Genomic DNA, 16,720 nt, shown 5'->3' with positions numbered 1-16,720 from the left:
TCAGCATTCCCAATTTGCGACATCAAATAAGAATTTTGCTTCCTCAAATGAATAATGTGGCGCTGAAAGGCCGTTCATTTTTCTTCATACGCTCCAAGGAGACGTTGTGAAATAGATGTACGTCTCCGAATGCACAATCCCTTTCTCCTATAAAAGTTTCGGATCCATCTGCGGCTTGCGGTAAAACCGTTTTGAGTTTTTTTGAGATCTCTAGTGTTTTCAATTGACACATTTCACCAGAAACACGATATCCTAACTCACATTTTTCTATCACAAATTTGCGGAGTCGTTCCTCAATTTCCGGAAACACTGCACTCCGCCATGGAACACTCTGCGATCGCGTTACTTTTTAGAAGTTTTCCTTCTCCTTCCACCAATCACAAACACACGATTCATCAATATCGTACTTTCCGCCAACGGCACGATTTCCATATACAGTAGAACCTCGATAATTCAAAATCGGTTAATTCAAAATCCCGCCTAATTCGAAGAAGCTCTCGTTCCCGGAAACATGAGATACAGTTTTGCATGTTATTTAAATTGTTTAATTCGAAATACAGATAGTTCGTAATCCGAAGTACAATGTTGGCCCCATTACCGAAATTCAGACTTTTAATTCAAAACTGCCTTTACATTTTAAAACAATAGTATGTTACAGAGTAATTTCAACTCGAAATTTATCCGCTCAGCGTCATAATAGAACGTGCGTTCCGAAACGTGGAGGGGTAGCTTTCCGCACTTACACTCACTTCAGTGGGTCTACAGTGCGCTTCATGATTGCTAAGTTGAATGAAATCGGAATTCTTTTGTATTCAACCTTTTAAGGAATGCCGTAATATCACGCAACAGGCAGTGTGCAGAAAAACAGACTCCGCGAACACTGGCGATGCCAACAGTTGGCGAAAAAACATGGCTCATATAATAAATTCGTAGCCACCGAACAGTATTGTCATTGCCGGTGAAACTGCATTGCTTTATTTCAATGCGAGCCCAAATGGTCTTATGGTTTTAAAGGAGAAAGTGCCAGCCGGAGAATCGTACAAGGGTGGGGGTGAGGGTCATAGTAGTGCGTTGCAATGCACATGGAAGCGAGAAACTTTATCCCCTCATCATAGGAAAGTTCGATAAGCCACAATGTTTTAAGGGCGTCGGGCACTTTCCATGCCAGTACAAAGCATCTAAAAATTCAAACAGTACAGAACTCCAAAAAATAATGCATCTGCACACGGGAACTGGCATAATTTATCCCCGTCTTTAAATTGTGTGATTTTTTTTTTTCTTTCGTTGCGTGAGGTTTTGTTTGTCAGTGATTTATCAAAGTGCTTTATTTGAACATTGTAAATACACCTTGTTGGATACATTTCGGAATGTTTCTTCCATGGCATTAAACTGTGAATCGAGGTGTTTGCACGTATTAATGGGTCTTATAATACTTTGTGACGCAGCAAGTATTTACTTTTCTGAAGTACAAGAGAAGTGCCATGGCGGGAAATCGTACAAAGATAGTCATAGGAAAGTTCGATTTTAAGGGCATCGGGTACTTTCTGTGTAAATACAAGGCATCTAAAATGCATACAGTATAGTAATCCAATTAATAAAGCACTTGCACATGGGAACCAGCATAGATTTCTCCTCGTCTTTGAATCGTGCTTTTTTTTTTTCTTTCTGTCTTTCTTTCTTTCGTTGCGTGAGGTTATGTTTGCCAGTGAGATATCCGAGTGCATTATTTGAATACTATAAATGCACCTTCTTGGATACAATTTGGAAATAGTTCTTTTTTCATGGCATTTGAAAGGTATAAACTGTGAATCAAGGTTAACTGCATGCAGTAATGGGCCTTAGAAAAATTTGTAACGCGACAAGGGTTGGTACTACTGCATTGCGAATTGGCGGTTAATTTGAAATCACTTAATTCGAAGTCCGATTTTTGAGTCCCAATGACTTCGAATTAATGAGGCTTTACTGTACTTCAGCTTCGCTTACAACTTTAAGTTTCTCACACACAGTAAATGACCGCAGATGCCGTTTTGAATCCATCGTTTACTATCGAGACAGCACTTTCACGGGACAGATACGGAACTCGAATGGGAGCGAAGTAGACTTCCGTAACCAACAGTCTCGACACTCACAAAGTATGATATCCCACAAGATCAGCTATTCACGCACCCAGTATGCCAGCAACACTTGTGAAACAAATGACGATCGAGCATCCGCAGCAGCGGCTTTCATATTTACCACATATTTACCCATATTTTTTGATTTACCGTATTTCATTACCTTACATTTCGCGTTTACATGCCACTGTAACTGTATTGAGGAAAAAATCAATCTTGTTTTCTAGGACGCAACTAAAACGCAATAAGACCTGAATGCCCGTTTACATGTGGTATATTGAGTACGGTAACCGTATTCAAATCTATTTCAATACTTCACGTAAACGTAATAAATATTTACGAGAATGAAAGGCTTGAATACGACCCGCACCCAAGATTTAGAACCAATATTTCGGGGAAAAAAGTGCGGGTGGTATTCAGGATTATACAGTATATAACTTATGTTACCAAATAATAGGGTTGCATTTTACACTCAAACTCAATGTTCTTAGGTTGTTTTTGTTTTTTCTTTCCATTTTTCATGTTCAAATTCTGATTCTGTTACTACATTTATAAACATAGCATAAAAAATATCAACAAATTTACACTCCATGCTTTGATTAAAATTTATTATTAAACAGAACCATGTCTTTAAAAAATACATACCAACTTTGAAGTTACTAGTTGAAAGTGTTGGACAAGTGAAGAGTCTAGGGAATATCATATAAATTGGAATAGCAAGGCCACAAGGAACATTGCCTTCCCCAATTTGAATATTCTGTATCTCAGTTGCTGAAAAATTAGATAATTATATTTTAATGTTGATCATATATTTTGAGAAGAATTAATTTATTGTTTTCAGAGTATCCAATAATAAAAATGTTTAAAATAATAATAATAATTTAGATTCAGGGGAATAAAAGAGAGAAAAAAATGTTAAATTTATGTACATTTTTTATCATCATCACTACTTGGTTTCTAATAGTTATGCATGATGACAGTTCATATTTTAGTTAATTTCTATCTTATAACGTTGGAGGGATGAGTTTAATTACACCTCCAAAATAACAACAGCTTGTAACATAAAATAATATCATAGAATATATTTGCCAAAAATGGCATATTACTTTCAGTTACGAGCAAAGTTATTAACTGAAGCTGGCCAACAAACAAGACACACACATACCTCCCCAAGCATAAAGTTAGGCATAAATACAGTAGTAGGTATAAAAGACAAAGTGGCAACTTATGAAGAAAAGAGTTGTTTGAAAAATCTACTATACTGTCAAATTCATTCCAGCATCTGCCACTAAAAAGCATTCATATTCTCCACGGTAAAGTAACAATACCACATTGGAACAAGAAGTTTTGGCAACAGTTAATATAGTTTTCTCACAGGGCAAGAACATTTTGAAAGAGTATGGGTACAAGCTTGTATATCTGTTATATCAGACTTGTGAATTTCTTAAAAACTGGAGCATTTAATTATCGTAATTAATTAATATTATGGAGCTGAACGTGCACACAGCCTATTTTCAAATGAAAACCTACTGTGCATCAAGCAACTCAATCTTGGTCTTACAAGTTTGTATTTTCAAAATATTATGACTTTCCAGCATTGCTGTGCGAAATGGAAGGACGAACTGTAAGAGAAAATGACAGCAATAAGTTGGAGTCTTTTGAAATGTGGTTTTACAGGCATATGCTTCTCATACTGTGGACTGAAAACATTAGGAATACCATGGTAATAGAAAGAATGAAGTAAAACAACTGAGGTTCTGTTTTCCCTCAAGGCTCAAAAATCTTGTTTACCTCAACCACATCATAAACTGCTGCAGATGATACTCCTTGGTAAGAGTGCAGGTAAACTTGCACCTGGAGACAATACATATCATAGCTTACAAATGTCCGCCTCCGTAGCGTAACTGTTAGCAATGTTAGCGCTGCTGTCCTTGGAGGCCCGGGTTCGATTCCTGGAACTGCCAGAAATTTAAGATTGGCAGGAGGGCTGGTATGTGGTTAAAATGGTACATGCAGCTCACCTCCACTGGGGGTGTGCCTGAAAAAAGCTGTACCAACTCAAGATGAGGACATGAGTTTACATTTACATAACTTACAAATCTGCGGGATTGGTATGGCGAAATGATACGAAGATTTGGAAGTCAGAATGTCAGAATGATCGTCGACCTTCAACAAAGACGGCACTCCAAGAAGAATCAAGTACGTCATTTCGGGCAAGATTTTTACATCTAATCTATATATATGCAGGTAAACTTGGACCTGGAGACAATACATATCATAGCTTACAAATATCCACCTCCATAGTGTAACTGTTACTGATATACAGTGGAACCTTGATTCTCCGTTTTTGGAGGGACCACAGAAAAAGAATGTACAACACGGGAAAACGGAAATTCCGAGAATGAATGAACGATCAACAATTGGCTAAACATCACAAAAAATAAATATGTATACTTATAATCTTACAAACACCCCTAAACCAAACCAATGGGTCTTCCGCCTACCAAGCGACCGCTGCTTGATTCAAAGGCGTGCAGATTACGAGGTGATGCATGGTCAGTGTGACGAATCCTCTCGGCTATTATTCCTGGCTCTCCAGACCAGGGTCGCCATCTCACCATTAAATAGCGCCTCAATTAAAGGTAATCGTAGAATGAGTGAACCTGGAACCAGCCCTCATATCAAGGTAAAAATGCCTGACCTGGCCAAAAATCGAACCTGGGTCCTCCGGGTGAGAGGCGAGCAAATTCGACCGTGGGGCCAGTTTCAAACATTAATTACCGGTACGTGACTTAACAATCTCGAAACATTACATTCAGTTTTAGCGGGGAAACTTCGTCAGTTTCCTCTGAAAACTTCTTTCAGTTCAGCAACTTTCATCAGTCAAACTGTTCGAAAAACCTAATAACACCAAGCCAAACAAGAATCGACCACAAGTAGTTTTTAATTCTCTAATCTAATAAAATAAAATAAAGCACATTGGATACAAAAGCGCCCAACATGATGGTGAAATTCCTTTTTCTTTAAATCTTCCATTGTAATTTGGTCACCGGTATAACAGTATAGGGTTCCCAGATTTCCAGATGACAAATAAGGAAAAATTGCTCAATTCCAGATAGCAAATAAGAAACACTTCCATTTCCTTGCCATGTAGAGCTAAATTAAGGCACCACAGCCATGATTAAGAGAAGAGACCAGGGTTATATTACCGAAATATGTAGGTACTTAATTTATTACACACCGGGCGAGTTGGCCGTGCGCGTAGAGGCGCGCGGCTGTGAGCTTGCATCCGGGAGATAGTAGGTTCGAATCCCACTATCGGCAGCCCTGAAGATGGTTTTCCGTGGTTTCCCATTTTCACACCAGGCAAGGTTAAGGCCACGGCCGCTTCCTTCCAACTCCTAGGCCTTTACTATCCCATCGTCGCCATAAGACCTATCTGTGTTGGTGCGACGTAAAGCCCCTAGCAAAAAAAAAAAAAAAAAAAAAAATTATTACAAACTAATAATGTGTTAGTCTTTACATTGAAATAAACATTTCACGAGTACTTGTCATTTGAAGATGTAATTTGTAACAGTTTCTTATTCAACAAAACTTTTTTTTTTTTTTTTTTTTTTTTGCTAGTTGCTTTATGTCGCACCAACGCAGATAGGTCTTATGGTGATGATGGGACAGGAAAGGCATGGGAATGGGAAGGAAGCGGCCGTGGCCTTAATTAACTAGAGTATGGTTCCAGTGTATGGGACCCTACCAGGATTACCTGATTCAAGAACTGGAAAAAATCCAAAGAAAAGCAGCTCGATTTGTTCTGAGTGATTTCCGACAAAAGAGTAGCGTTACAAAAATGTTGCAATGTTTGGGTTGGGAAAAATTGAGAGAAAGAAGAAGAGCTGCTCGACTAAGTGGTATGTTCCGAGCTGTCAGCGGAGAGATGGCGTGGAATGACATTAGTAGACGAATAAGTTTGAAAGGCGTTTATAAAAGTAGGAAAGATCACAATATGAAGATAAAGTTGGAATTCAAGAGGACAAACTGGGGCAAATATTCATTTATAGGAAGGGGAGTTAGGGATTGGAATAACTTACCAAGGGAGATGTTCAATAAATTTCCAATTTCTTTGAAATCATTTCGGAAAAGGCTAGGAAAGCAACAGATAGGGAATCTGCCACCTGGGCGACTGCACTAAATGCAGATCAGTATTGATTGATTGATAGATAAGGTACAGCCCCAGCATTTGCCTGGTGTGAAAATGGGAAACCACAGAAAACCATTTTCAGGGCTGCCAACAGTGGGGTTCGAACCCACTATCTCCTGGATGCAAGCTCACAGCCGCGTGCTCCTAACCGCACGGCCAATTCGCCTGGTCAACAAAACTTTCTTGAGAAATTCCTTACAATTCTCATCATAGTTGAAGTACGCAAGTAGTTCATTTTTATTAAATCTACTGAGCATCTGTTTATGTCATCTCTCCATTTTATTGCCATTACTGAAAATACTTTTTGGGTATATGCCCACTAGTACTGCTAGCACACTGCCAGAGACGCTGTTCTCAACTGTGATGACAGATCATTGGTCAGAATATAGAATATTTTGATCACAACTGTGCACTTTTTCGATACTATACTATTGTTTAAACCACAATATTAAAAAAAAAAACAAAAAACGGAACATTGGGCGTACGGTTTAAAGGGTGAACCGTATGCGGAACAAAATGAGGAAAAACCATATTGTTCCAGGCAAAACCGTACATCTGGCAATACTACCGGTATACTGTTCATAGTCAGTTTATGAAAATCTTGTACCAAGTAAATTAGGCCTACATTGACTTTTAAAGGTTATGTTGAACTCGAGAATATGATTTTGAATGCAAGTATCGATTTCCAAGTTCTGGAATGCATTATATTCAATTCTGTCACTAATCATCAAATTGGGAAGAGAAAAAACTATCATCAATACTTCCGAATTTATGGTTATTCGCGACCTTGAGCTCAGCTGGAAAGCTCGCTCGCTGTACAAGTTGGTACGAGTGCGAAATGATACAAAGTTTTTAAATGTAACATGCACAAATAAAACGACTGCGATTTTTATAACATTTTGACACAAAAACATGAAATTCCCAGTCTTACATTAGGACCAAAACAGTAATAGGCAATCCCAAAACCTCCCACGGCTTTATGTATGTAAGGTGCAACATCTGTTCTGGTCTCGATAACAAAATCGTACAATTTACAAACTTCATCATATAGATCCGTATTGATACAGTTAAAATTAAGAAACAATATTAGGTTTATGGTCCACCCAATCAATACACACCACTTTAGAAGTGAAAACTATTTATTATGAAAACATACAGTATTATGTAAATATATTTTGGGACATGTTTCGTCTCTATTTGAGACTTCTTCAGCCATAAAATTACAGGGTAGATTACAAAAGTGGCCGACACCAAACCCGACAAACTAGGGGAAGACCAACAGCTACGGGTAGAGGAGTTTTCCCCTAGAAGGTTTGATGTGACCCTTGTTTAGGAAATGACACATAAATTCATCAGCTGCTGCCTTACAGTGAGGTAGGGGACTGCAAAGGCTAAGGGAGAATACCCCTGACAGAAAATCCCCAGCAGTGTTAGGCTTAGCAAGTCAACTGAAGGGTTATATCAATTGCTTTCAACTACAAAACGAGCCTCGGAACGCAAAAATACAGGATAGACACATCTTCTCAAACATCTGCAATGTATGATGACCGTAAGGCTGATGTTCAAGTACGATGTTCTGAGAAGAAGCCCAAAAGAAAGAGTCCTAAACACAGAATTGGAACATTAAATATCCTGACCATGACTGGCAGAAGCAAGGAGCTGATAGATATGATGGAAAGAAAGAACCTCTGTATTCTTGGCCTGAGTGAGGCAGAGTGGAAGAAAAGAGAAACAAGAAAGCTAAGAAAAGGATACAAACTACATTCGAATGGAAATAAAACAGAAGCCAAAAATGGTGTAGGTTTTATATTAAGAGAGGACATTGATGTCATCAGTGAGATAATATATGTTAATGAAAGAATTATTAAGTTGAACATCTCTCTTAACAAGAGTGTGCTGACAGTAGTCCAAGTGTATGCCCCACAGACTGGCTGTAACGAAGAGGAAAAAGAACAATTCCGAACTGATTTAGAAGAAGCTATAGAAAGAGAGGAAAATATCATAGTAATGGGAGATTTAAATGCTCAAGTTGGATCAGACAGGCTTGGATATGAAAATGTACTAGGTCCACATGGTTATGGAAACATGAACCCAGAAGGAGAAAGTCTTCTAGATCTGTGTGTAAGGAATGGCTTGAGAATAAACAACAGTTGGTTTCAGAAGCAGCTAAGTCATAAACTAACAAGATACAGTTGGAATGGAGATACTAAAACTCTGATAGATTATTTTATATCAGACAATGAAGCAGGAAAGACCATATGTGATGTCAGAGTTATACCAAGTGAAAGCCTGGACAGTGACCACAGACTTCTCCTCGCAACAATAAAGCACATTGAAATTTATAGACCTCAGGAATACAGGAAAGCTAAAATCAAGACATGGAAGCTAAAGAAGGCAGAGAAACAAGTTGAATACACAAAAAAAAGTGACCAATAAATTACCATCAGGTGCATTACAAGAAGGCAACATCGAGTGTACTACATTCAAAGAAAGCATTGTCGGAGCTGCAGTAGAACTTTGTGGTAAAACTAATAGCAAAATGAGGCAAAAGAAACTCCTTGGTGGAACGATCAGGTGAAGATTGCTGTGAAAGCAAAAAATGAAACCAGGAAAGCCAGAGACAAAGAAATGCAAAAAAGGAAGTAAAAGGAATGAATCTAGAGTAAACGAACTGCAGCAGAAATACAGAGATCAGAAGCTACGAGTAACGAAAATTGTGGCCGAAAAAAGACAACAGAAAGCTTGGACTGATTTCACAGATAAACTAGAGCAAGACATCAAAGCTAATTCTAAACTACTTTACTGAACAATAAGAAATATAAGAAGAGACAATGAATACATAACTGCAATAGAGGAACCAGATGGTAACACAGTTAGGGAAGAGACAGAAATAAGGAAGATCATGAAATCCTATTTTGATAATTTATACAACAGTACTGTGAAAGACTCCAATGATGTAACCAGGCAGGCCAGTTTAAGCTGCAATGATGAGCCTGACCAAGAGAGCCCGCCAACATGGAAGGAAGTAGAGATGGCCCTTAATAGTATGCCCAAAGAAAGATCAACAGGATTTGATGAAGTCAGTGCAGATATGATCAAAGCAACTGGTGCAATAGGAATACAGTGGCTACATAGAGTAATTAATGCAGACGATTGGAAAAAGGGAATAATAATACCTCACTTCAAAAAAGGAAGCCAAAAGAAATGTAGCAATTATAGAGGGATCACTTTATTGTCTCATGGTTTGAAAATATTTGAGAAAATGCTTGAAAAAAAGGCTAAGAAAAATAATAGAACCACAACTACAGGAAGAACAATATGGATTCAGAGGACACCGATCAACTACCGATCTCATATTTGCACTTAGAATACTGTTAGAAAAGCATTGGGAGAAGGGCAAAGACTTAACACTAGTGTTTTTGGATCTCGAAAAAGCATTTGATAGTGTTCCAAGGAAGACTATATGGGAATGCTTAAGAAAGAAAAAAATACCCAAAGGGCTTATCCATAAAGTTAAAATGCTTTACGAAGACTGCTGCAGTTGCGTACAGATAGGAAACGGCAATTCTGATTGGTGTGCAACAAGACAGTACCCTTTCACCCTTAATTTTTATCACTGTCATGGATGAAGTCATGAAAGAAATTAAGCAGAAGAACAATATGGACATCAATGCATTTGCATTTGCAGATGATGTAGTAATTTGGGGAAAAACAGAGAAATAATTCCAAGAGTGGCTGAACACCTGGAATGAACATTTGAAAGCACACGGATTAACAATAAATAAATCGAAAACTGTTACTATGTCTGTCAACAGGCAGAAAAAGAAAGGAAAAATAATGCTGGAAGGTACACAGCTGGAAACAGTAGACCAATATAAATATCTTGGGTGCATCATTTCAAGTGATAACAGAATACAGCATGAGATTAACAACCGCATTCAAAAACAGTGGCGGCTCGTGCTGAATAATGTTGGTGGTTCTGCTCTGTGACGCCCAGTCCATTGCAGTAAGTGTAATAGACAAATCTAAATTCGTATTGCACACGGAAAATGTCAGCTGAGCTCGTGTAAATCCTTCCTCCAATCACGCGGAAACACTTTACTCCATGTCATATCAGTGGTGAAGTTCTCGAAAATGTACCGAAATAATACCGATAGATGTTCATTTCAATTTGTAAGACGCCAATTTCGAGGGACATCGACAATATAAATACCTGACTTGTACAAAATAACAACAATTAAAAAGTTACAAAACTAAAGCCCCTCTTCCGCTTATCGAAAAAAAAATGTTGAACTATCGACTCGTTCATATTTACAAAGGTTCCGAGACCTGCATACATCTTTGGCAGCCGGCTTTCTTAATGGAGGGGAATCTCATCTAATGGTACTAGCGTTTCTGTTTTCATTTTCATGACTACCTAACTCGGAAGAATTCACTACCATTATGAAGAAACATAGTCATGATTACTGTATATACGTGTAGGCCTCAGAACTCGTTCATTCGCTTCGTACGAGAAAATGTTTTTGGTCGTTGGATAGAAGTTTGCTGAAGTCCTGGTCATTTACACCAAAGACAGAAAAATATACATACCCCCAATCATAAGGTACGTTGTTTGAAGACTTAACATGGACAGTAAATTGATTTTGTGTTACTTAATCACAATCATCCTCTTTTATCACATATTTATTTATTTATTTGTTTATTTGTTTGTTTTAATTTGGGAGCTATTTGGCCTTTCTTTCTACTGAACAGAAGCATCACAACTATACTGTAGTATCTGAGGATGTTGACATGTAAGAATGTTAAACCATATCAATATCCACACAGTTTTATAAGTTCTCTATTTACACTGAGGAGTACACTGGAGTGAGCTTTTCCCAAACAGCTGAGGTTATAACATGCTCGCTCGCTGCAGAGATTCCCTCACGGACGGTGGCGCTGTCTAGTGTATTATTTACTAACTCTATGGTCACGGGAATAGGTCAGACGTATTGCGAGGCGTGCAGTTCATACAGAATCTTATGGGCGACCCTTAGCCACCTATCGGAAGAAAGCTGTAGTTAAGTGTGCTCGCTTAACATTCTGTCGGTTCTGTCGTTCACAGTTCTAAACAGGACTGCCAGATCACCAGCAACTGTATGGGTATCGATCTTTAGCTCAATATAAACAATCAATATGAAGGATGGGATCGCTAATCGCTATATATTACTGTATATCTTTCATTGTGGTGGTTCTGCAGCTCTGCAGATCGTATTATGGAGCCGCGCCTGTTCAAAAATCAAGCTCAGTTTTACCATCAAGTTCGGAACCTCCTCTGGAACGAACAAGTTCCCTTAAGATCAAAGCAGATTCTATTCCAATCATACTTCACCCCCATAATAACATATGGCCTAGAAACCTGCACAACAACCCAACAAGTGGATAGCGCCACAGAAATGAAGTTCCAACGAACTATGGTACAGAAGACAAAAAGGGACAGGGTAAGGAATGAAAAAATAAGGGAGGAAGCTGGTGTGTACCCATCCCTGAATGAAAAAGTGACAAGGGCCCGTTTGAAATGGTATGGCCATGTCAAACGAATGGACGACAGAAGGACAGCAAAACAATGGCTACACACAGTTGTGGCCGGAAAACGACCAGTAGGAAGACCTAGGAAGAGATGGCTGGACCAAGTGAAAGAGGACATAGGAACAAGAGGAGTCAGCTGGGATGTCGTCTTGAGAGAAGAGTGGTACATGGACAGACAGAAGTGGAGAGTGCTCGTAAACCACACCCGGGCAACTGGAGTGGAAAACTGATGATGATGAGATTACAAAACTCATTGTTCAGAAATTGAGAAAATGGAGAAACCCAATGCCTTTTTAAGAATTATTTGAGATATGCTAAAAATATGATATATACATTATTTACACAATTGTCCTCACTTCTTTCAAAAACTTTTGTTATCTTCATGGTTAAAATTGAAATATAACTTGAAATATGACATGCCAGCCATAACGTCTCGTAACGGAATACATTGTATATTGTTGTTGTCTAGTAACATAAAACAGAAGTTCCTTTAGGAACCATTGAGATAACACTAAGGACAAAATATATGCATTATATAATAAAGTAGTTTAACACTTCTTGCAAACAATCTTTCTTCAATGTTAAATTTGAACGACCTTACTTGAAAATAATACAGGCGGTGTTGGTATCTGGTAGTTTCAGTGTGTTCACTGGGGAGATTGAAATTCTGGCCTCGGTATAGGATTGGGACCAAATCCACATCAAAACATTTAAAAACTTTAACTCGTATGGAATGTTGAATACCCTTAATGTTATACAAGTTTTATGGTGTACACCCAATATGAAAATTTAGTTTAAGAACAATGGTTCAAGTTGTGCATAGAAAAATGTTTTAAAATTATGTTTGCGTAGTTTTCTAAATGCCTTGTAACAATTTTCTTAGGCTGATGATCGCAAGTATAGTTGCCGAAACTGGTCCCAATAATGAGATCAAATAAATACATGACGTATTAATAAATTCACAATTTTGTAGTATTGAATAGGTGGAACCATTTAGCCATATTTTTAAATGTAAATACTGTTTTCAGTGCATATTTAGGTATTTACCTTCATATTTTACAAACTTTTAATGAATATTTGCAGGTATATTTTGTCAATTGTAAATTAATTTAGGGGCCCTATTTCTTAGTGAATAAAAATATATTTGATGTTATTTTGTATTACAAAAACATAAATTCAACATACAAAATAGCTTTAAAGCCCTCATGGTGCAATCAACAGGCTATATTGTGTATTTCTTCAAACACAACAAATCTGAACTGTAAAGGGAATCTTAAGGCTTTAATTTTGTTTTACAACAATTGTTACAGTTACTTAGGTATTTTATTAGATGTATCTTTTACAATTACACTGACTTTTCCTTTATAAAAGAAGTTGTCAGTACAGTACATATTAGAAAAATATCTGAAAATGAAACACGCAGAAGGCTCCAATAGCACCCGTTGAAGGTCAGGGTCTTGGATTAACTAGATGATATGGATGATTTAAGTGTGTTACCATAGTTTACTTCTCTAGAATAAAGGGTGGCTAAAATAGCAAAAACGTATGATTGGATAATTGCTACTGCTGATTCTAATGTTATTAAGAGTAGCATGGTAATTGATAATACCAGTTCTTGGATCAACAATTTCATATTATATTTCAGTAATAGTATCACCGAGCGGAGTAGCCGTGAGTATTAACATGCTACGTCTATGAAGCCAAATCATAACAATCTCCAAACTACAGGCTTACGACTGTCTTCACATTTTGAGAAAGAAGTTGGGTCCCCTTTTCGATTAGAATGGTTGAACATCCCAAGAAAGCTCTTTCAGCATCAACATTGTTTATGGGGGTTAAAATGGTTTGTAAGCAGAGTGAAGCAATTTGATGGTCTTCACTATTCGCTGAAGGACAAGACAAGTACGGTGCCACGCATGCCTGCCAAACAATGCTAGATGTCAAAGCACTATCAAGAGAGGGCTCTGATCTCACTATCACCATTAACCCATTCACTGCCAAACCCATATATATACATTACTGAACGCCATGCCTCGTCCGCCAAACCCGTACATATATGTTTTGGTGCAGTGTGTACCTCACCGATCTTAACAAATGTACGCGATATAGTATCATGCTTTAAGATTCCATGGAAATGCTCAAGGAAGTTCTGTACGGCAGATATATCACTACATTTTACGTGTTTTGAAAGCGATCTGTTGTTATTTCAGCTTCATTGGAGTGGAACATCTTTCCCGCTTACATGCAGCCATCATGGTGTCTTGAAGTATACACACATCTCTTGTTGATGAAGAAATTGAATGTTTCCTCATAAATAGTGATTCTGGAGAGCTATATTTTGATAATGAAGATGGAGAATATCTAAGTGGCGATATTGAACTACAAGAAAGTGCAAGACAAAGTAATAATGATGAATCTCATGCGACCGAGCTCGATAGCTGCAGTCGCTTAAGTGCAGCCAGTATCCAGTATTTGGGAGATAGTAGGTTCGAACCCCACTGTCGACAGCCCTGAAGATGGTTTTTCGTGGTTTCCCATTTTCACACCAGGCAAATGCTCGGGCTGTACCTTAATTAAGGCCACGGCCGCTTCCTTCCCAGTCCTAGCCCTTTCCTGTCCCATCGTCACCATAAGACCTATCTCTGTCGGTGCGACATAAAGCAAAAAAGAATCCTCAGCGGAATTGTCACCCCTTCCTCATATAAAGTATTTTTCCCCAAATGTAAATGATTTTGATAATACCGGTTCTTGGATCAACATTTTTATATTATACTTCAGTAATAGTATCACCGAGCGGAGTAGCCACGCGTATTAACATGCTAGTCTATGGAGCCAAGCTCTGCACTCAGCAGGCGAGTGGGTTCGAACCCCACCATCAGCTGTCCTGAAAATGTTTTTTGTTTTGTGGTTTCCCTTTTGCACTCCCAAGAAAATGCCAGGACAGTTCCTATTCATAAACCACAGCCGATTTCTTCCACTTCCTTACCCAGTTTCATTCACCATCATTCATTTCATATTCATTAACTTCTCAACTGAGATTTGCATCGGGAAGGGCATCCGGCCATAAAATATGGTGTAAAATATAATCTCACTTCATCTCCTACCCTGTATTGGGCTGCGGAGCTAAGGGGACTTTATGCATTCCATTAATTGTATCAGTAAACATGTATCTGTGAAAGTGCTTCTTTCTTAAAATAACCCAGCCCAGAGAGGGCTCAGCTGGTCATAAAAACTCGGCAGTAAAAAGGTTAAACAAATAGTGTGGGCATATTAATACTTTTGTGGAATGTGGCAAGTTCTTGAGTTTCTCGAGACACAAGCTCTCATTTACCGTCCCTACCTGGAAAAGATTATCCATGCTTTTTATTGTTACAAATTTCATTGTGATCCATATTGTCAGTTATTAGTTCCAAAATAATTTGTTAAGTAAGGCCAACTTAATCAATACTTGTATTACTCGTGATGAGTTACTATAAGTCAGTCAGTACATGTTTTGGCTTGTATCAAGCCATCATCAGCTGAAACCAATGGTAAAGCATAATCATCCTCTTATAAACTAACAGACATACACTAAAAACATATGAACCTTCATGGGGGATCCTCAAAGCGAATGTCTCTTGAAACAAGTGGAATATCATGTTAAAATCAATGAACATTAACATCACTGATCCTTCTTAGGAATTCTCAATTTTCTTGTTTGTTTACAATTGGCTTTACGTTGCACCGACACAGATAGGTCTTATGGCGATGATGGGATAGGAAAGGGCAAGGAGATGGAAGGAAGTGGCTATGGCCTTATTTAAGGTACAGCCCCAGCATTTGCCTTGTGTGAAAATGGGAAATCACGGAAAACCATTTTCAGGGCTGCCGATACTGGGGTTCAAACCCACTATCTCCTGGATGCAAGCTCACAACTGCGGGCCCCTAACTGCACGGCCAATTCACCCTGTTCAGAAGTCGGCCCCATTGAACTGGGAGTCATCCACAGCTTATGAATGTGTGACACATGTTTTAACATGATACTCCTTTTTAAGAGACATTAATTTTAAGAATTGTAAAGATTATCTTATTTTTATTTGCTTTATGTCGCACTGACACAGATAGGTTTTATGGCAATGATGGGATAGGAAAGGCCTAGGAGTGGGAAGGAAGCGGTCGTGGCCTTAATTAAGGTAAAGCCCCAGCATTTGCCTGGTGTGAAAATGGGAAACTACAGAAAACCATCTTCAGGGCTGCTGACAGTGGGATTCGAACCCACTATCTTCCGGATGCAAGCTCACAGCTGCGGGCCCCTTACTGCACGGCCAACTCACTCGGTATTTTAAGAAGGGTCAATTATTTTAATGTGCAATGATTTTAACATGACATTCCACTTTTTTCAAGACATTAATTTTAAGGATTCCCATGAAGATTCATATGTTTTTAATGGATATTTTATGTATGTCTTTTAGTTTATAAGAGAACAAGTTATTTTATATATATAGATGATTAATCTTTACCATTGTTTGTCAACTGATGATAGCTTGCAAAAACAAAGAACCAAAGTCATCTCCGTACAGGCCATGAAGGCCCCTGGAGGGGTGGAAGGTAAAGGCTTCCCACTATCCATAACCTCGGCACTTCGTGGGGTAGAATAGTTAGCTCTACGCCCGGCCGCCTTTGCCCCCAGGAATTAACCTGGTATTCATTTTAGGTGTAGGCTGAGTGAACCTCGGGGCCATGTGCACCTCCGGAAGTGGAAATCTCGCTTCTTAAATTTTACGACTTCCTGGCGGAGATTCACACCCACGTTCTTCCGGGCGAACCGAGCACTTCTTTAATGCCTCGGCCAGGCAGCCCCAGA

General features: G+C 38.5%; 1 protein-coding gene across 2 annotated transcripts in view; it reads right to left on the bottom strand.

The window, feature by feature from the left end:
* LOC136877369 (vacuolar protein sorting-associated protein 26C) overlaps positions 1 to 16,720 on the bottom strand; it is an 85,638-nt gene that overhangs the window by 1,418 nt on the left and 67,500 nt on the right. For both annotated transcript variants that reach the window (XM_067151349.2, XM_067151348.2), the window contains exon 6: positions 2,760 to 2,885. In XM_067151349.2, coding sequence (XP_067007450.1) covers positions 2,760 to 2,885 — 126 coding nt within the window. The remainder of the gene's footprint in view (positions 1 to 2,759; positions 2,886 to 16,720) is intronic.

This window comes from Anabrus simplex, chromosome 7 (genome assembly GCF_040414725.1).
Source record: "Anabrus simplex isolate iqAnaSimp1 chromosome 7, ASM4041472v1, whole genome shotgun sequence".
Taxonomy (NCBI): domain Eukaryota; kingdom Metazoa; phylum Arthropoda; class Insecta; order Orthoptera; family Tettigoniidae; genus Anabrus; species Anabrus simplex.
This window is presented reverse-complemented; position numbering and strand designations above follow the sequence as displayed.